This window comes from Arachis hypogaea, chromosome 5 (assembly GCF_003086295.3).
Source record: "Arachis hypogaea cultivar Tifrunner chromosome 5, arahy.Tifrunner.gnm2.J5K5, whole genome shotgun sequence".
NCBI lineage: Eukaryota > Viridiplantae > Streptophyta > Magnoliopsida > Fabales > Fabaceae > Arachis > Arachis hypogaea.
In genome coordinates this window covers 6,500,330-6,522,450 of record NC_092040.1, presented here as the reverse complement: position 1 = coordinate 6,522,450, position 22,121 = coordinate 6,500,330, and the positions used below count along the sequence as shown (strand labels likewise).

The 22,121-nt window shown below is 34.3% G+C and overlaps 1 protein-coding gene across 5 annotated transcripts; it reads left to right on the top strand.

Moving 5' to 3' along the window:
• The first annotated feature begins 865 nt into the window (after positions 1–865).
• On the top strand, positions 866–17,078 carry LOC112803189 (uncharacterized). 5 transcript variants are annotated; one of them, XM_072236645.1, is made up of 10 exons: positions 866–1,097; positions 1,653–1,819; positions 2,103–3,027; positions 3,152–3,347; positions 3,504–3,615; positions 3,687–3,841; positions 12,730–12,947; positions 13,176–13,204; positions 13,436–16,454; positions 16,840–17,078. In XM_072236645.1, exons 3-9 carry the CDS (start codon positions 3,015–3,017, stop codon positions 13,457–13,459), a joined length of 747 nt encoding a protein of 248 aa, XP_072092746.1. In that variant the 5' UTR covers positions 866–1,097; positions 1,653–1,819; positions 2,103–3,014; the 3' UTR covers positions 13,460–16,454; positions 16,840–17,078. The 5 variants fall into 5 exon arrangements, with proteins under 5 accessions (XP_072092746.1, XP_072092749.1, XP_072092750.1 ...); XM_072236648.1 differs by lacking the exon at positions 12,730–12,947 and adding an exon at positions 7,863–7,914; XM_072236649.1 differs by lacking the exon at positions 16,840–17,078 and adding an exon at positions 7,863–7,914 and having other exon boundaries at positions 13,436–13,662.
• Positions 17,079–22,121: the final 5,043 nt, after the last annotated feature.

Below are 22,121 nucleotides of genomic sequence, written 5' to 3'. Positions count from 1 at the left end.
AGTGTATGTTACTTTCATATTTTTTTTTGTCTTTCTTATAAGCCTCAAGTCAGAAGGATTCAAAAGCTTACCTGAATTCTGATCACGAAATTTGGTGGATGCTGTTGTATGTTCCCTTACTCCACGTTGTCCTTGTAGCATTTCATGGAAGGCCATGCAAAAAGTACTCCGATATCTCGCTTGCCCTTGATCACTGTTTTAGATACCAAGCATCACCTGAAGGACATTCCAGTTGTCCAGGTATGATCCCTTTGGCGATCTGATTCTGGTACTTGATTGCCTGTCCTTACTTCTGTTGGGTTCATTCTACTGATACAATTTATGCACTGCCAGCCATTTCATTTGGAGCTAAATTTCTTTAGCAAAGCAAACCGAGTTCTTTATTATCCTGTCACGGCTTTCTTTGTGGATGGACCAAATCTTGTGGCACATAATCTCTCATCTGGATCTGAGAGTATCTACAGGAAGCTCTATAATTCGGTAATGTGGAAAGTATAGTATATTTAACATCTATCTTGTCCCTGTAACTTGTATAGATTAGTGTAGATACTATGATTCCTGTGGGTGTTGTAAGTGAAAAGGAATCCTGTATTCAACCTTCTAATGCTTATCCCCTTGTATAGATTCCTGGGAACGTGGAGTATCATGCAAAATACTTGGTTTACAGTAAAAAGCAACGCCTGTTTCTTATAGTTTACGAATTTAGTGGTGCTACAAATGAAGTTGTGCTGTACTGGGAAAATACTGTCGCAGAGACAGCAAATAGTAAAAGCAGCACAGTGAAAGGTACTTCCACGTGTGGAATGTATTTCTTTTCTATTGCTGGTCATGCTTTATATGACATAATAATTCGATTGTCTTGTAGGTCGAGATGCAGCATTTATTGGTCCCAATGAAAACCAATTTGCCATTCTCGATGATGACAAGACAGGGTTGGCATTGTATGTTCTACCCAGGAGGGGCCTTGCAGGATCCTAAGGAAATTGAAAAAGCTTTCCAGGAAGACCAACCTACAGAAACTAATGTTGGCTCAATTCGTGGTCCTACGCCATTTCTGTTTGAGACTGAAGTTGATCGGATCTTTTCTACTCCATTAGGTACTTGAGTACACTGTTTGTATGCATGGGATCTATTGACAATGATATTAATAAACATTTTACACAAATGAATTGACTAAAATTTTCACAAAATCCATTATTTTAATAATTCTTTTTAAACTATTGATTTTATCTGCTACAAGATCACCTTTTTGGCCCCATTTGGGGCTCAACAAAAGGTCCGATTAAGGGTGTTCTCTTAGCTGAAACCTAAATGGATATTGGTGTGTCACATGTTCTTGTTTGTTAGGTCTTGAACGTTTACTATCTGTCTCATCCTCTTCTGTTCATTCTTATCTTAATCAAATTTCTTTTTCTATAAAAGTAAACGTATTTAGTGTTAAAATAATTATATTTTGTCCTAATAATATTTAATCATATTTTGGCAGTTGAATTTATTAAATAATTATCTAGACAAAAATCATTAACCATAACTGCATCAAGTCTTAATATGGGGTCAATAGATCCCTTTATACCCATAAACACATTCATTATGCGCTTAGCAGTAGTTTATTGTTAGGTATAAAATATTGAAAATTGTCCTTTTGGTTGTAGATTCAACTTTGATGTTTGCTACTCATGGGAACCAGATTGGATTAGTAAAGCTCATACAAGGATACCGCCTTTCAACTTCAAATTCAACTTCTGATGGTCACTATATATCAACCAAGGTTGAGGGCAAAAAGTCAATCAAATTGAGAAGACATGAGATTGTACTGCAGGTACTGTTCAAAACCATGCTTATTTAATTATTAACTACAAACTTAGAGCTTGCTCCGTTGTTATAACAGTGAAAACCTTTTTGTAATTTGCATAAAAAAAAATAAAGTTCTTTTGTGTCACTCACAATGAGAATGCATCTTTTTAATCCTTGCCTTCCTTCATAAAAGTCCTTAGTTCTAGTATTATTTGTTTTCGAGAATACACATATAAAAAAAAGTGTTATTAAAGGGCCCTGATTATGGTTCTGATTGGTAACAGATCATTTTTGTTCAAATTTGACAGGTGCACTGGCAAGAGACTCTTAGGGGACATGTTGCAGGAATTTTAACAAACACATAGAGTTCTTATAGTTTCAGCAGGTCTCGATATACTTGCAGGCACTTCTATAAATTTTGACAAGGGACTTCCTTCAATATCCTTATAATTTGTTTCTTACTTTCTTTTATAAAGTTTAAAATCAACTAACCATTTATTCACATTTAAATTAGCCCAGATAACATGAATGAGAAAGTGGAAAATAAACTGTACTCACTTGCACTCAAAGCCAGGAATTCTGTTGAAGATAATTTTCACTGTGTTCTTTATTTATACCTTTCCACTTTCTTCCTACTTGGCTGAGCAGACCTTAAATTGTACTTGTCATGTGGATTACCTTGCTTTTAAAGCCTTAAGGCTGCGTTTGTTTACAGAGACAGGACACTGAGACATGGACACAGAGATACAAAATCATGTTTGGCAGAGGAGATATGGACAGAGACAGTGTGTCTAGAGACACTGAATTAGTGTATTTTGTGTCCATCCTGACAGGAAGGACACAGAAACACTAACAAGGGACACAACTTATTTTTCATTATTTTTTGTTAATTTTTCATAATTGTATTTTTTTATTACTATATTTTTCATCTCAATTTTTTTGAATGAAAAAGATGAGAATAAATTAGATTCTCATAATTTGTTCTAGTTTATCACCAAACAGAATACAAGAACACAAAATTTTGTGTCTCTGTCCATCAGTGTCTTGTTCTATCCTATTCTTAATGTCTTGTCCTGTCCTGTTCTCAGAAACAAACGCAGCCTAACTGTTGCCCACTTTAGATCACTCTTATGAGTTGGACCTGCCCTTCTTTTTTCTACTGCCACTGCTATCAGTATACTTGGTTGGGATGGGAAAGCTAGGACTATCTCTCAATTAGTATGCCTTATGCAGGTAACTGTTACTGCATGCTGGGATGTCATTGTATCTTAGCCATCTGCTTTGGATGTTTTATTCTGTCAAAATATTGTAGGGTATTGTACTAATGATTTTTTTTTTTTCTTTTAATTTCTCACAGTCTTGGTTGGTGCATTGAATGATCGATTGTTGCTTGCTAGCCCCACAGAAATAAATCCCAGACAGAAGAAGGGGGTTGAGATTAAAAGCTGTCTTGTTGGTCTTCTTGAGCCTCTTCTCGTCGGATTTGCTACAATGCAGCAAACTTTTGAGCAGAAACTTGACTTGTCAGAAATACTATACCAAATAACGTCAAGGTTTCCTTCTCTACCACATATGTATTAGGACATCCTTAGGAAAAATCTAGCTTCTTTCTATATCTTATAAAGTTTTAGACATAAAGTTGTGTTTTTACATTTCTTTATCATGAAAGTTGGTAATGACTAATACTGTAAATTATTATATGTATGAAGGTTTGATAGCCTGCGCATAACACCAAGGTCTCTCGACATCCTTTCCAGAGGTTCTCCAGTTTGTGGAGATTTGGCAGTGTCATTATCCCAATCAGGTCCACAGTTCACCCAGGTAATGATGAAATTCTTTTGTCCTGCCACTTTAGTTATGGCCTATCTAATCTTGTTGAGGTGTGACCTTAGGTGATGCGAGGTGTCTATGCTGTGAAAGCTCTGAAGTTTTCCACTGCTTTATCTGTTTTGAAAGATGAATTTCTGCGTTCGAGAGATTATCCACGATGTCCTCCTACATCGCATTTATTTCATCAGTTCAGGCAGTTGGGTTATGCCTGTATCAGGTAGGTTGACTAGCAAATTTTATTGTATATATGATAGTCTCTTTATACCTCTTCAAACTAATACCTACACTGAAAGTATGCTCCATTAGCTATTACTTTTCTTTCAATATTGCTTGTGTTTGGTTCTACTTCATTGTCCCAGTCAATAGTTAATTGCTGATGCATAAAAATTATATATTGCATCTCCTCAATAATTATATTTTCATAATTGTTTTTTATTCTTGTGTGAATTAATATAGCAAGAGTGTGAATGAACTAGAGCTGCCTAACATATGGGTTGATTAACTCATTATCATGTTACTAGGAGCCAAAGCCAATGATAGATAGATTTTACCAAATTTTATCACTATTTAATTATGCTAGACCTCATATAACCAATTTGATAATTTAAAATAAAGGATTCATATGTCAAGGACTACTTATTCAAGCTGGAACCCACAAACAATAAGACATTACCTAATATTCTAGCAGTGCTCATACTATCGATGGTACTTTAATTACACGGTAGTGAGATAGAAAATTTTGCCCACACTTTTGTAATTTGAGATCTAATACAGGTTTGGTCAGTTTGATAGAGCAAAAGAAACCTTTGAAGTCATAATCTTGCTTTGCTTTTGAGAATACTCTAAAAATAAGAAAATTTACTTATATTGGAAAATCTTGTAATAACATGTGTTAGAAACAAGAGACTAGACTGGAGAAATGATTTGTATATTATTGAGTGTATTTAAGTTGTCTATTCAAGTTGTCTGGAATGATACAATATAAAAGGGTATTTATTAAAAACGTAATCTCCTATAATAAATATTCAGATATACTGAATAATGCTAATTGATCCTAATTATATTCTAACATCTCCCTCAAACTCAAGTGACAACTTGAGTTTGAAACTTATTTAAAATAACGAAATAAAGAGAAAAAAATGCATAAACTCTCTAAAACGAGTGCAGACGAAACTGTTGGAAGGAAGCGCAGGCGGAACCGCCGCTTGTCTGAAGGAAGTGCAGACGCAGACGGAACTTCCGCTTGTCTGAAGGAAGCGCAGGCGGAAGCGGCGGAACTGCCGTTTGTATGAAGGAAGCGCAGAAGGAACTGCCGCTTGTCTGAAGGAAGCGCAGACGGAACTGCCGCTTGTCTGAAGGAAGCGCAGGCGGAACTGCGGCGGAACTGCCGTTTGTATGAAGGAAGCGCAGAAGGAACTGCCGCTTGTCTGAAGGAAGCGCAGACGGAACTGCCGCTTGTCTAAAGGAAGTGCAGACGGAATTGCCGGAAAGAAAGGCAGATTGAACTGCCAAAAAAACACAGACGAAATGCAGACGGAACTGCTACGAGAGAACGCAAATGGAACTGCCACGAGAGAACGCAGACGGAACTGCCATGAGATAACGCGGACGGAACTGCCGAAAAAGAGTAAAAACTATATGATTTCTTCTGCCGAAAGAGAGTAAAAACTATATGATTTCTTCGTGAGAATAGAAAAACAGTGGATGACATTGGTGTTTGAACATTTGACTCGAAAAGACACAAGACGGAGAGAATAGGCTAGTCGGTGAGGTGAAAAAGCATCAAAGGAGTGACAAAAGGTAAAGAAAAATGGTATAGAAAAAAAAAGTGCAAAAACTACGGTGATTTCACCGCAAGAAAAATAACCTATCCTCTTCAAGGAGGATACTATGGCTTTGATACCATGTTAGAAACAAGAGACTAGACTGGAGAAAGGATTTGTATATTATTGAGTCTATTCAAGTTGTCTGGAATGATACAATATTAAAGGGTATTTATTAAAAACGTAATCTCCTATAATAAATATTCAGATATACTAAATAATGCTAATTGATCCTAATTATATTATAACAACATGAATAATGCTAGTGTGCCTGTTGCCATCAAACATTCTGCCTTCTATTTTATTAAAAAGTCCAAATTGTTATTAAGTTAAGCAGATTAGAAAAAAAACCCAACTTTCAGGAGTCAGCAACAAAATCATAAAATTTGAACACAGAATTAATAATTTTTTCATTTCCAACCATTATATAACAAAGGTAAGTTTCATTTACAGAATAAATGACAGGATGCACAATTTGAGTAATTTACTCTATCAGCTTAAAAAATGAGCTAAATCCTAACCCCGTATTGGTTACCACTTACCTGTACCACCTAGCAAAAAAATCCCATTGAAATTGCTAAATCACAGGAACACTCCCGTTTGGTTGTTGTATTATTCCGAGAGGATTTCCTACAAAACCAAGCCCACGTCACTTCTATGGACATCTAAGTTTTCCATAATATTAATACAACTACTACAACTACTAAAAAAAACCACACACACACTAACACACTCTCTCACTACTCAAACACTCTAACTATAACAACTAAATGTTATGTGGCTTATCCAAATGAAACAAAGGTGCTGCAACATATCTGTTTGCTCCTCGTCAAAGTTTATGCTTCAAAACTAGTTATGTAATAATTAATTAGTACCAAAATGCTGCGAACCCACTTATAGCTAGAGATACTCTTTTGATAATTGCCGAATTTACTTAATTTAGCACATGTCATGATCAGCATAAGTAGCTTGGTATAACAGTAAGACCAAATAAAACAACTTAATAACATATTACCTGTGTTGCTGGCAAAAGAATAAAGTTTTGAAAGAAAGTTGCTTCTTGTCAAATCCATATGGGTAGCTGCAGACCTTGAAACATTATCAACAAGTAACTGATTCGACAAGCTACCACTTGGCGGACCTTCTTTAAGCATGGATATTTCTGAGCTTTTTGCAAGAATATGACAAGAATTTTGTGCATGACACAAGGCAGGTAAATTGCTCTTCTTTTAGCATTGTGTTTGTATTTAAGTCAGATTTCTCCTAGTTTAATTTTAAAATTATAAAAAAATATATATTATTACCAAAATTTTAAAATATGAAAATATAAGTTAAAATAAAAATTAAAAAATTAAATTAAAATATATTAAAAATCACTATGTTGCATTAATTTAACACAATATATAAATAACTATTTTGATAATAAAATTATTATGATAAACTTTAATATAAGAATACTATTTAATATCTTATAAGTGTTGTGTGTTACTAGATCAACGAATTAAATTAGGAGCGTTTGAGAAATTTTTGTAATTATCTTATAAAATAATATTTTTGTATATAAAATGATTTCATTTATATTTTAATATAAGAATACATTGTTTATTTTAATTTTTTTTAACTATTTAACATTATATGATGAGGATGAAATATTAAAAAAAATTATTTTTTTGTCCTATAAATTTATTTGTTGAAACGAATTGTGTAAAGATACACGAAGTCTAAAAGAGTTGGACACCAAACTCTAGTAACTTTATATATTGTTTCATTAAGGAGTACTATGTTGTATGTAAATTTTTTTTAAAGTTAAACAGTAGATATCAGAAATATATAAATAGTGTATATTAATTTAACTAATTTTGTTATAGAATACCAATCAATATTATTATGACGTCTGTTACTTGTACCAACTCCATGATCATGCGCTTCCATTCCTAGATTTTTTGAAGAGTAGAATATAGATATTAAGCAAAAATTGAATTTATAGCAAAAAAAAAATTATCATGTTAAGTTTTGTATTACCTGAAATAAAATGAATCAATTTTAAATTTTATCGTGGGTAGAGTCATTTCTTTATAAAAAAAAAAGAATTGAATATGTAGTGGCAATTTTTTTTATTAAAAGTGAATTAGTTTTTAAATTCTGTCATGGGATAAAATTATTTTTTAATAAAAAAAAGGATAAAATAGAAAGAAGAAAATAGATACCAAACTTTCGTATCAGTATAGATGTTTTTCTATTATAATGTTAACTGTCTGTGTAGATGTTTTTTAATATGCATGTGCCCACTTTCCGCATAAAAGTTCACTGGAAGATCACTCTTCGCATGCTCATTGCAAGTATGAATTCGTATGTGAAAAATGTGGCAACAGATTGGAGTTACCATTTTCTTTTCTTTCGTTCTGGTGGTTTTAGATCAAGATGCGGTAATCGGTTTGAAACTGATCCCGCGAGAAGAGGCATCCAGGTAATCAATTTTTCTTTCATGGTTTGATTATTCCCAATTATCGTAACTAATAATTGTATTTTCAATTAGGAAACTTATAAATTATGCTTAGGTAATTAGGGTTAGAGTGCACGAGAGTACATGGGAGTACACTCAAATTGAATACTCCCAAAATGAAGAAATGAGGGGGGAAACACGGGAGGATGACGGCATGCCATCGGAAGAAACAAGGGAAAAGTGTGGGTGAGTGTGCATCTCGTGACAAGGAAGATCTTTTTTGGGATGATTTTCAGAAGATTCCTAAAGTCTCTTTTCGAGATAAGGTCATTGGTACAGCAAAGTCGAAGGCCTTTGGAGGGGATGGTATTGCGACGGTAATAGGCAAACAGGGTGATTCTCAACCACCATGTGTAAGCTTAACGACAGAGACGAAGACCTATTTGGTCGAATTTTATAGAGAAGCCTTGGTGATCAAGGTCCTGTACAAGAAGTATAGATACATAGCTCTTTATCAAAAGCTGAGGGTAGTATGACATAAAAAAAGTTTCACTTTGTTAGACGTGGAATTTGGGTACTTCCTGGTAAAATTCGATGTTGCTGAGGATTGTGAGAATGTCATGTTTGGTCGGTATTGGGTTGATTGAGGGTCACTACGTAGCGGTGAAATCATGGGATGTTGATTTCCGACCCGGTGAACAATCTTTCAGTTCTACGTTAGTTTGGATTCGGGTCTTCGGTCTCCCAATATGGTATTATCAGGAGCAGGCAATGCTACGTATTGCAGCTGTAAAAGTCGATTTGGCCACCAAACTGGCAAAGAATAAGAGATATGTCCGTGCTTGTGTTCAAATAAATTTAGAGTTGCTCATGATCAAGAATATCATAGTTGATGGTAGGGGTGTTCGCGGTGCGGTTTAGTTCGGTTTTTGAGGGAAAAGCCATCCGATCCGATCGTCTAATTAAAGTGCAGTTCGGTTTGGTTTGGTTTTTTGGTCAAGGTCATCCGAACCAAACCAAACCAATTAAAATCAGTTTGGTTTGGTTTGGTTTGTTCGGTTTTTTCAATCAAATCAAAAAAAATTCTACCATACTATTGTGCAAAGTCATAACATTGAAATCGACAAACTGAAATACACAATAGCTAACAAAGTCTTGATCTAATGAAATTTAACGACAACAGAATTCAAATACGACAATTAAAGAAGTTTAATAATTCAACAGTCAACACAACTGAAAATAAAAATAAATTGTCATTAAACCGATAGCAAAGTTATGATGTCTTCTCCAACAAAATAGCTAAACTTCTTAATGCAAACCAACCTGAAATAAAAAAAACAGTTACATAATAAGAACAACAATAATAATAATTATACAATGAAGCATTGGGGGGTTGCCATAATTGAACTTGAAATGATTCAGTTCTTCAATCAGACCCATGGTTCAATAGGGTACTGAGTCAAGCAAAGAAAGTTAGTCATACAGTGAAGTAAGCAAAAAGAACTGAATCAAATATGTATGTGAAACCTTGTTTTCTTTTAGGTCATTACCTCAGCATTTTCAAACAAATTAGATCCATCTGCAAAACCAGTAAAATCCTAGTTATTTACCTTCATCCACCAATCATTCAAAAAAGAATAAGATGAATGGCTGTGTGAAACAATGATAATTGTTAGAGAAAAATGCTAAATAATACCAAAGAGTCAGTTGTAAATTACACATAAGGATGAGAAAAACATAAGCGATGCAGTCAGTATTTCAAGTTTATAGAACAACTCTAGTCTCTCAACTCCAGTCTCTTACTAGATTCACTAGAATTAAACATAGCTACACAATGAATTACTTACGCATGAGCACGGCCATATCTGCACTGAAATCTCTCAGATTGCTCTCCAGAACCAAGGATTGTCTGTGATATTAATATTTGTGTAGTGAATTAAACCTATGAAGCCATATGAACCGTTAACTAGTTTTGATTCACGATCTGTGAAGGTTGGAATTCTTTCGCCTGCAATTTTCTTCGTGGAAGTGGGATAGTCTCCATGCAACAAGGGCTCCATCACCTTGAAATAGCACATAAAATTTGCAATATGCTTCACATTCAATAACCAGCATCCAGCAATAACCTGAAAAATAAGTCTATAACCAGCAATCCAGCAAGGAAGCAACCAGTATACACTTAAACAGCAACAAACACTTAAACAGCAACTAACAATAAACACTTAAACACTTAAATAGCAACCAGCAAGGCAACAATAAATCAATAAACACTTAAACACTTAAATCAAGGACAGAAACCAGCAAAAAATTGAAGTTTAAATCAATAAACAAGCAATAAACTGAACAAAACATGATAATCTGAACAATAAATCAAGGACAGAAATCAACAATAAATAAGCAATAAACTGAACAAAACATGATAATCTGAACAATAAATCAAGGATAGAAACCAGCAATAAACTGAAGTTTAAATCAATAACCAGCAATAAACAAGCAATAAAGTGAACAAGTCCTAGTAATCTGAACAATAAATCCAGCAATAAACTGAACAAAACCAATATGAACGATAAATCAAGGATTAGAACCAGCAATAAACTGAAGTTTAAATCAATAACCAACAATAAATCAGCAATGCCTGAAAAGAACCTGATAAACTGAACAAAACTTGAACAATAAACTCATAACTCTAAACTGAACAATAAATCAGCAAGACCAAATTACCAACAATAAACTGAATAGATGGTAAACAGCAATACCAACAATAACCCTAAACTGAATAAACCATCAAATCTAACAATGTATCAGTAAAGATTACCAGAATAGATGGCTCGGGCTCCATATGCACTTCAATCGGTGGCTGGGTGGGAGATTGGGATGGGCTGTCTTGATCATGGGTGACCCTAAATCCAGAACCCAGAAACGCTGCTGTGGAGGCGGCGAGGTCGGAGGTGGCGAGGTCGGAGGTCCTGTGTTGATCGTCGCCTGTCGGTGCTGTCTGCTGTGTTGCCCTGTGGCTTTTGGGTCCAGTGGGTGACTGGGTGGTGGCGAGCCAGGCGAGGTGCTGTGTTGAGCTGGGTCTTCGTCTTCGTGGTGCACCGGCGGTAGAAGATCTGCTCTGTTCGGTGGTGGGATTTGGAGGAAGGCTTCGAGACTCAAGGAGGTGGGTGGCTCAGGCTGGCTCCATGGCTGGGTGAGTGGGTGCGCAGGCCGCAGAGGGCGAGATATGGTGGCTCAGGCTGGCTCCGAGCTGGGATTTGGGGTTAGGTTTCCATGGGGGATTTGGGGAGGGATGGAGTCGCGCAGTAGTAAGGTAACACACACTAGGACTCGTTTTAGGGGGTTGGGGTTGGTAGTTTTTAATTTTTAGGGTTTTTGAGAGAACCGGTTCGGTTTGGTTCGGTTACTGAAAACCAAAAAAACTGAAAAACATGGTTCTGCTGTTTTTTTGCGGTTCTTATCAGTTTTCGGTTCTTACCACCAAAACCCTAACCGAACCAAATCGAACCGGTTCTCTCAAAAACCCTAAAAATTAAAAACTACCAACCCCAACCCCAACCCCCCTATAACGAGTCCTAGTGTGTGTTACCTTACTGTTGTGCGACTCTATCCCTCCCCAAATCCCCCATGGAAACCTAACCCCCAAATTCCAGATCGGAGCCAGCCTGAGCCACCATATCTCGCCCTCTGCGGCCTGCGCACCCACTCACCCAGCTACGGAGCCAGCCTGAGCCACCCACCTCCTTGAGTCTCGAAGCCTTCCTCCAAATCCCACCGCCGAACAGAGCAGATCCCCTACCGCCGGTGCACCACGAAGACGAAGACCCAGCTCAACACAGCACCTCGCCTGGCTTGCCACCACCCAAAAGCCACAGGGCAACACAGCAGACAGCACCGACGGGCGACGATCAACCAAGACCTCCGACCTCGCCACCTCCGACCTCGCCGCCTCCACCAGCAGCGTTTCTGGGTTCTGGATTTAGGGTCACCCACGATCAAGACAGCCCCTCCCAATCTCCCACCCAGCCACCGATTGAAGTGCATATGGAGCCCGAGCCATCTATTCAGGTAATCTTTACTGATGCATTGTTAGATTTGATGGTTATTGTTTAGTTTACTCAGTTTAGGGTTATTGTTGGTATTGCTGTTTTACCATCTATTCAGTTTATTGTTGGTAATTTGGTCTTGCTGATTTATTGTTCAGTTTAGGGTTATGAGTTTATTATTCAAGTTTTGTTCCGTTTATCAGGTTCTTTTCAGGCATTGCTGGTTATTGATTTAAACTTCAATTTATTGCTGGTTCTAATCCTTGATTTATTGTTCATATTGGTTTTGTTCAGTTTATTGCTGGATTTATTGTTCAGATTATTAGGGCTTGTTCACTTTATTGCTTGTTTATTGCTGGTTATTGATTTAAACTTCAGTTTATTGCTGGTTTCTGTCCTTGATTTATTGTTCAAATTATCATGTTTTGTTCAGTTTATTGCTGGTTATTGATTTAAAACTTCAGTTTATTGCTGGTTTTTGTTCTTGATTTATTGTTCAGATTATCATGTTTTGTTCAGTTTATTGCTTGTTTATTGCTGGTTATTGATTTAAACTTCATTTTTTTGCTGGTTTCTGTCCTTGATTTAAGTGTTTAAGTGTTTATTGATTTATTGCTGCCTTGCTGGTTGCTGTTTAAGTGTTTATTGCTAGTTGCTGTTTAAGTGTTTGTTGCTGTTTAAGTGTATACTGGTTGCTTCCTTGCTGGATTGCTGGTTGTAGATTTATTTTTCAGTTTATTGCTGGATGCTGGTTATTGAATGTGAAGCATATTGCAAATTTTATGTGCTATTTAAGGGTGATGAAGCCCTTGTTGCATGGAGACTATCCCACTTCCATGAAGAAAATTGCAAGCGAAAGAATTCCAACCTTCACAGATCGTGAATCAAAACTAGTTAAGGGTTCATATGGCTTCATAGGTTTAATTCACTACACAAATATTAATATCACATACAATTCCTTGGTTCTGGAGAGCAATCTGAGAGATTTCAGTGCAGATATGGCCGTGCTCATGCGTAAGTAATTCATTGTGTAGCTATGTTTAATTCTAGTGAATCTAGTAAGAGACTGGAGTTGAGAGACTAGAGTTGTTCTATAAACTTGAAATACTGACTGCATCGCTTATGTTTTTCTCATCCTTATGTGTAATTTACAACTAATTGTTTCACACAGCCATTCATCTTATTCTTTTTTGAATGATTGGTGGATGAAGGTAAATAACTAGGATTTTACTGGTTTTGCAGATGGATCTGATTTGTTTGAAAATGCTGAGGTAATGATCTAAAAGAAAACAAGGTTTCACATACATATTTGATTCAGTTCTTTTTGCTTACTTCACTGTATGACTAACTTTCTTTGCTTGACTCAGTACCCTATTGAACCATGGGGTCTGATATAAGAACTGAATCATTTCAAGCTCAATTATGGCAACCCCCCAATGCTTCACTGTATAATTATTATTATTGTTGTTGTTCTTTTTATGTAACTGTTTTTTTTATTTCAGGTTGGTTTGCATCAAAAAGTTTAGCTATTTTGTTGGAGAAGACATCATAACTTTGCTATCGGTTTAATGACAATTTATTTTTATTTTCAGTTGTGTTGACTGTTGAACTATTGAACTTCTTTAATTGTCGTATTTGAATTCTGTTGTCGTTAAATTTCATTAGATCAAGACTTTGTTAGCTATTGTGTATTTCAGTTTGTCGATTTCAATGTTATGACTTTGCACAATAGTATGGTAGAATTTTTTTTATTTGATTGAAAAAACTGAACCAAACCAAACCGATTTTAATTGGTTTGGTTTGGTTCGGATGACCTTGACAAAAAAATCGAACCAAACCGAACTGCACTTTAATTAGACGATCGGATCGGATGACTTTTCCGTCAAAAACCGAACCAAACCGCACCGCGAACACCCCTACCATCAACTATGATATTCTTGATCATGAGCAACTCTAAATTTATTTGAACACAAGCACGGACATATCTCTTATTCTTTGCCAGTTTGGTGGCCAAATCGACTTTTACAGTTGCAATACGTAGCATTTCCTGCTCCTGATAATACCATATTGGAGACCGGAGACCCGAATCCAAACTAACGTAGAACTGAAAGATTGTTCACCGGGTCGGAAATCAACAACACATGGTTTCACCGCTACGTAGTCACCCTCAATCAACCCAATACCGACCAAACATGACATTCTCACAATCCTCAGCAACATCGAATTTTACCAGGAAGTACCCAAATTCCACGTCTAACAAAGTGAAACTTTTTTTATGTCATACTATCCTCAGCTTTTGAGAAAGAGCTATGTATCTATACTTCCTGTACAGGACCTTGATCACCAAAGCTTCTCTATAAAATTCGACCAAATAGGTCTTCGTCTCTGTCGTTAAGCTTACACATGGTGGTTGAGAATCACCCTGTTTGCCTATTACCGTCGCAATACCATCCCCTCCAAAGGCCTTCGACTTTGCTGTACCAATGACCTTATTTCGAAAAGAGACTTTAGGAATCTTCTGAAAATCATCCCAAAAAAGATCTTCCTTGTCACGAGATGTACACTCACCCACACTCTTCCCTTGTTTCTTCCGATGGCATGCCGTCATCCTCCCGTGTTTCCCCTCATTTCTTCATTTTGGGAATATTCAATTTGAGTGTACTCCCATGTACTCTCGTGCACTCTAACCTTAATTACCTAGGTATAATTTATAAGTTTCCTAATTGAAAATGCAATTATTAGTTACGATAATTGGGAATAATCAAACCATGAAAGAAAAATTGATTACCTGGATGCCTCTTCTCACGGGATCGGTTTCAAACCGATTACCGCATCTTGATCTAAAACCACCAAAACGAAAGAAAAGAAAATGGTAACTCCAATCTGTTGCCACATTTTTCACATACGAATTCGTACTTTGAATGAGCATGCGAAGAGTGATCTTCCAGTCAACTTTTCTGCGGGAAAATGAGCACATGCATATTAAAAACCATCTACACAGACAGTTAACATTATAATAGAAAAACATCTATATCGATACGAAAGTTTGGTATCCAATTTCTTCTTTCTATTTTATCCTTTTTTTATTAAAAATAATTTTACCCCACGACAGAATTTAAAAACTAATTCACTTTTAATAAAAAAAATTGCCACTACATATTCAATTCTTTTTTTTATAAAGAAATGACTCTACCCACGATAAAATTTAAAATTGATTCATTTTATTTCAGGTAATACAAAACTTAAAATGATAATTTATTTTTTTGCTATAAATTCAATTTTTGCTTAATATCTATATTCTACTATTCAAAAAATCTAGGAATGGAAGCGCATGATCATGGAGCTGGTACAAGTAACAGACGTCATAATAATATAATTGATTGGTATTCTATAACAAAATTAGTTAAATTAATATACACTATTTATATATTTCTGATATCTATTGTTTAACTTTAAAAAAAAATTTACATACAACATAATACTCCTTAATGAAACAATATATAAAGTTACTAGAGTTTGGTGTCCAACTCTTTTAGACTTCGTGTATCTTTACGCAATTCATTTCAACAAATAAATTTATAGGACAAAAAAATAATTTTTTTAATATTTCATCCTCGTCATATAATATTAAATAGTTAAAAAAAATTAAAATAAACAATGTATTCATAAAACTAATAATAACAAATAGAATAAAAAGGAAAAATATAAATGTATCTCTTATTTCTTGTTATGTGTATTTTTGAATATGGGTGAATAGGTATATCTTACAAAGTAATAACTATGAAATAAAAATAAATTTATTACTCTATATTATAAAAGAAGTACCGAGTACTCTTTAACTAAAACTTTTATTATAAATTTATTACGAAAAAATGTATTTATATTTCAAAATAATATAGATGTTTGGGATAAAAAATAAAAAATCGAAGAATATGTCTTTGCATTCTTATATTAAAATATAAATGAAATCATTTTATATACAAAAATATTATTTTCTAAGATAACTACAAAAATTTCTTAAACGCTCCTAATTTAATTCGTTGATCTAGTAACACACAACACTTGATAAGATATTAAATAGTATTCTTATATTAAAGTTTATCATAATAATTTTATTATCAAAATAGTTATTTATATATTGTGTTAAATTAATGCAACATAGTGATTTTTAATATACTTTAATTTAATTTTTTAATTTTTATTTTAACTTATATTTTCATATTTTAAAATTTTGGTAATAATATATATTTTTTATAATTTTAAAATTAAACTAGGAGAAATCTGACTTAAATACAAACACAACGCTAGAGAAGAGCAATTTACCTGCCTTGTGTCATGCACAAAATTCTTGTCATATTCTTACAAAAAGCTCAGAAATATCCATGCTTAAAGAAGGTCCGCCAAGTGGTAGCTTGTCGAATCAGTTTCTTGTTGATAATGTTTCAAGGTCTGCAGCTACCCATATGGATTTGACAAGAAACAACTTTCTTTCAAAACTTTATTCTTTTGCCAGCAACACAGGTAATATGTTATTAAGTTGTTTTATTTGGTCTTACTGTTATACCAAGCTGCTTATGCTGATCATGACATGTGCTAAATTAAGTAAATTCGGCAATTATCAAAAGAGTATCTCTAGCTATAAGTGGGTTCGCAGAATTTTGGTACTAATTAATTATTACGTAACTAGTTTTGAAGCATAAACTTTGACAAGGAGCAAACAGATATGTTGCAGCACCTTTGTTGCATTTGGATAAGCCACATAACATTTAGTTGTTATAGTTAGAGTGTTTGAGTAGTGAGAGAGTGTGTTAGTGTGTGTGTGGTTTTTTTTAGTAGTTGTAGTAGTTGTATTAATATTATGGGAAACTTAGATGTCCATAGAAGTGACGTGGGCTTGGTTTTGTAGGAAATCCTCTCGGAACAATACAACAACCAAATGGGAGTGTTCCTGTGATTTAGCAACTTCGATGAGATTTTTTTGCTAGGTGGTACAGGTAACCAATACGAGGTTAGGATTTAGCTCCATTTTTTAAGCTGATAGAGTAAATTACTCAAATTGTGCATCCTGTCATTTACTCTGTAAATGAAACTTACCTTTGTTATATAATGGTTGGAAATGAAGAAATTATTAATTCTGTGTTCAAATTTTATGATTTTGTTGCTGACTCCTGAAAGTTGGGTTTCTTTTTCTAATCTGCTTAACTTCTTAACAATTGGACTTTTTAATAAAATAGAAGGCAGAATGTTTGGTGGCAACAGGCACACTGGCATCATTCATGTTGTTAGAATATAATTAGGATAAATTAGCATTATTTAGTATATCTGAATATTTATTATAGGAGATTACGTTTTTAATAAATACCCTTTTATATTGTATCATTCCAGACAACTTGAATAGACTCAATAATATACAAATCCTTTCTCCAGTCTAGTCTCTTGTTTCTAACATGGTATCAAAACCATAATATCCTCCTTGAAGAGGATATGTTATTTTCCATGCGGTGAAATCACCGTAGTTTTTGCACTTTTTTTTTCTATGCCATTTTTATTTACCTTTTGTCACTCCTTTGATGCTTTTTCACCTCCCGACTAGCGTATTCTCTCCGTCTTGTGTATTTTCGAGTCGAATGATCAAACACCAATGTCATCTACTGTTTTCCCATTCTCATGAAGAAATCATATAGTTTTTGCTCTCTTTCGCCAGTTTCGTCCGCGTTATCTCATGGCAGTTCCGTCGCGTTCTCTCGTGGTAGTTCCATTTGCGTTCTCTCGTAGCAGTTCCGTCTGCATTTCGTCTGTGTTTTTTTGTGGCAGTTCCATCTGCATTTCTTTCCGGAAATTCCGTCTGCACTTCCTTTAGACAAGCGGTAGTTCCGTCTGCGCTTCCTTCAGACAAGCGGCAGTTCCTTCTGCGCTTCCTTCATACTAACGACAGTTCCGTCTGCGCTTCCTTCAGACAAGCGGCAGTTCCGCCTGTGCTTCCTTCCAACAGTTCCGTCTGCACCCGTTTTAGAGAGTTTATGCATTTTTTTTCTCTTTATTTCGTTATTTTAAATAAGTTTCAAACTCAAGTTGTCACTTGAGTTTGAAGGGGGGTGTTAGAATATAATTAGGATCAATTAGCATTATTCAGTATATCTGAATATTTATTATAGGAGATTACGTTTTTAATAAATACCCTTTTATATTGTATCATTCCAGACAACTTGAATAGACAACTTAAATACACTCAATAATATACAAATCATTTCTCCAGTCTAGTCTCTTGTTTCTAACACATGTTATTACAAGATTTTCCAATATAAGTAAATTTTCTTATTTTTAGAGTATTCTCAAAAGCAAAGCAAGATTATGTCTTTAGATTCTATGTGATTTATCCAGGATCAAGTGTTGCTAAATTTGCAAGTACAGCAAATTTTGCACCATTCTGAGTATTCAGAAAAGTATATATCCTAAATGAGCTGTTAGGAGGATTCTTTGTCTTTCTCCAGCAATTGCAACTACACCAGATATGGTATGTTAGAAGCCCCCAAAAGGGCACCCCAGATGTCAAAGCATCAACCTTGACGAATTAAACTACCTCCCTGATTATTCCAATTTTACCTACATTATTGTTCATGTCATTTAATGGTGTTTGAATTAAGCTACTACTTATTCTTGACAGTTAGGCCAAGTTCATCTACGCGCTCTCTGAAGATCACTCTTATTGCGCTCTATGTGCTCTTTGAAGATCAATTCTATCGCGCTCTACGCACCCTCTGAAGATCAATCCTATCGCGCTCTATGCGCCATCTGAAGATCAGTCTTATTGTGCTCTAGGCGCCCTCTGAAGAGATCATTGCTTGCTCTTTCTCCCTCAAGCACAACATCTCCTTCCTCTCTTATCACGCCCCTCTCTTTTATTGTGTTATACGCACCCTTTCTTATCGCGCTATATGTAAAATCAATCTTACCGCGCTCTTTTATTGCGCTATATGCGCCCTCTCTCTTATCGCGTTATATGCGTCCTCTGAAGATTAATCTTATCACGCTCTACGCGCTTGCTTTTTCTCCCTCAAGCACCGCATCTCTTTCTATGTTTTTGTATCACCACTTCATTCTATGGGGGGAAATGAATGTGGTGGTGAGTGAATGTGTGAAGATAGGGTTCATGCGGAAGAGAAGAGAAATGAGAAGAGAAGAGAAGAGAGGTGGCGGAGATATGGGAGGGCGTGTTTGGTTGTGGGGGTTTATATATTGACAGAAAGAAACAGAAGAAGGGGATGCAAATGGAAGTGTGTCTTAATTCTCAAATCTCAACAAAGAAACACAACACCATTCTTTCTGTTACTATCACATACCATAACAGGGCCACTAATGATAATTATAATTGCTATTGGCATTTTGTCACAGCAACTACTTTATCCCACCAAGCTCCCAAAAGCTTGAAAGAAGAGAAATAATTGATTCTCATTGAATTGGAGCACCAATTCTCCACTTCATTCGAATCTTCCTTGGGTAACCAAAATGTGAATATTCATAGCATTTGCAGATATGCTTCTTGTTCCCCTCAAGCTTTGAAATTGCGCAAAATATCAACTTGCTATGTATTATGCTTGCTTAAAGATAAGAAATCTAAGTTTTAAAGAACTGTTATTAGTAATAATGAGTTTGAACGCGTGGAGGTGTGGGCTCCATTTGAGAAAAAAAAAAGTAAATATGTTTTTAAGAGTTTGATTAACAAATGCCCTTGGTACATTTGTTAAAGAAGTACTTGTTTAAGCAATAAAATAAATAAAATAATTACTGAGAATTCAAGTTTTTAATATTTCTAATACACTTAATGCTTTAAAAATTTCAAAAAGTTACTATGTTTTTTCTTTCGATGACTTAACAAATGTCCTAAAGGCACTTATATTAATTAATTCCTTATTTAAACTATGTTAAAGTCAATATCATTTTATCTTGAAAACTTATATTTTTTAAATACATATGCAAAAAGAACATTTTAAATTTTAACATTCTACCTTTAATCCAAAACAACTACTGTATTCATTTAGATAAACTAATACATAGTACCCAATTACATTGATTTAAGCATGACAGTGTTTTAAGAATGCGATGAAAGACATTGTTTTTGCGTGGAGATTTAAGAATGGTGGGGAACTCTACCTAATGCTAAGTTGTGGTATCAAGTCTACGAGTTAAGACCAATTGCTTATCGACCACATTTGATTTGGACAATGACATACACAATAATGTTTAATTTCTTCTTCATTATTTTGATCAAATCCACAATAATAATGCTTTCATTGACACTAAGCTTGTGATGTCATTCATTGATCTTTATTGCACTCTCTCAATTTTATTTTACTTTTCAAACTCATCCATGTTTAATTGTTTATGGTTTCATGAAAATTTAATCAGTTTGATTTAAGTAACTTTATTTGATAATAGATTTTATTTTTTTAATTTTGAAAGAACAAATTTAAAACTTTATATAAACTCTAAGTAGACAAATTTTTTTTCTCTGCATAAAGTCCAACTAGCAAAATTATTTCAAAATTGCTTTTTTAACTAAACTATTCAAATACAGATGGTCAATTTTGATATAATTATTGTTTAGAATTTTTTTTTTAAATTTAAGAGTTACCTAAAATAAAATTATAGACAATAGGTTAGAGACATGATATTACCACTATTTTCTTATTCCGAATTTTTAATGTCCCGAATTTGTCATCCTCAATAATAGGAGGTGTACCTACAAAGACGTCGACACTCAAGTTAGTATGGATTACAAGAGGAAGTAAGATAGAGATCATACCTAAGTGCACGTATTTAGGATAGTGTATATATTATGAGATTATAATGTTACGAACTTTTTTTATGTGGGTTGTTTTTTTTCATGAAATACTCTCATCATAAGATGGTTAATATTTTATTACAGTCTTTCCTTATAAGATACTCTTAGGCCTATATATAGCCAATATTGTAATATTCTCCTTTAAGAGTAGAATGATAGTTACAATGTAACAATTAACCTCATAAAATTGAGTTATTAGACATTATTAGAATGAGTTATGAGGAGTTAGTATCCTCTTTGTAACATATATTTTGGAATCCAAGAGATTACCATAACGAAAGCAATATAAAAAGTAATTTGTGCTATTAATATCCATAAACACTAAATTATATTTAAATTATGCACTTTTAATTTAAATATTGTAACAATAATTTAAAATTAGGATAAATCACCCATTTTAATTGGTTTGGTTTCAATATTACTTCTTTGTCCTATTATAACTTTTATTTTAAAAATGTCTTTATATAAATCGATATGACTTAGTATAGATGCACAATAAATTATTTTAAACAAGAACGATTTATTAGGGCTGCACATACATATATAATTTGATTTAATGTGAGATGTAACCTTTTGGTAAATCAAACCAATTTAAATAGGTGACTGACCCTCAAATTATATTTAAAAATTAAAATAAATTTTTGTTGGTATTTATAAACACTAAAAATCCACAAACACTAGAATTTTAAACCCATATAAGAATAAATAAATAAAAAAATAAAAATCCTTTTATAAAAATAATTTGGTTTTAAAAATAAAAACAATTAAATTTAATTAACATGAATAATTAAAAAAATCCTTTTATATAAACAAAAATGTAGAGTAATTATCCAAATCAATTATTGAGATTTTTAAAATCAGAGACTTTAGTTTTTTAGATTTTAAAATAGATAAAACAGTCTCTAACGTTTATTTTCGTTAGACAATTTAGTCTCTGTAAAACCCGGTTAATTAACGGCTAATTAACCCATAAATGAGAATTTATTCTAGAAAGCCTAAAATGTGATTTTTATGGCTAAATGTGATAGAGGAGATTGAGACGAGAATTTCGGTACCAATTTTATAGAATTCGGACCAAGATTGGACCGAACGGGCCAAACCGGGCCAATTGGACCTAAAGTGGGCCCTTGGCCCAACATAACTTAACCAAAACCCTAGTTTTCAGCACTCTCTCTCCTCATTTGTTACACACACAAGCTGAAATTAGAGAGAAAGGGAGAAAGAACACTCTCTCAAGTTCTCTCCCTTGGTTGATCTTTAAACCACCATAACTTTTGATCTAGAGCTCTGATTGCCGCTCCGTTTGCGGCCACGCGTTCACCGCGGAGAGCTCTACAAAACCCATA

What these genes read in the sequence shown, in the direction of transcription:
- LOC112803189 (XM_072236645.1), top strand. An exon ending in CAGGTCCACAGTTCACCCAG is followed by an intron (nt 3,616 to 3,686) that starts GTAATGATGAAA and finishes GTGTGACCTTAG; the next exon opens with GTGATGCGAGGTGTCTATGC. An exon ending in TTGGGTTATGCCTGTATCAG is followed by an intron (nt 3,842 to 12,729) that starts GTAGGTTGACTA and finishes GTGCTATTTAAG; the next exon opens with GGTGATGAAGCCCTTGTTGC.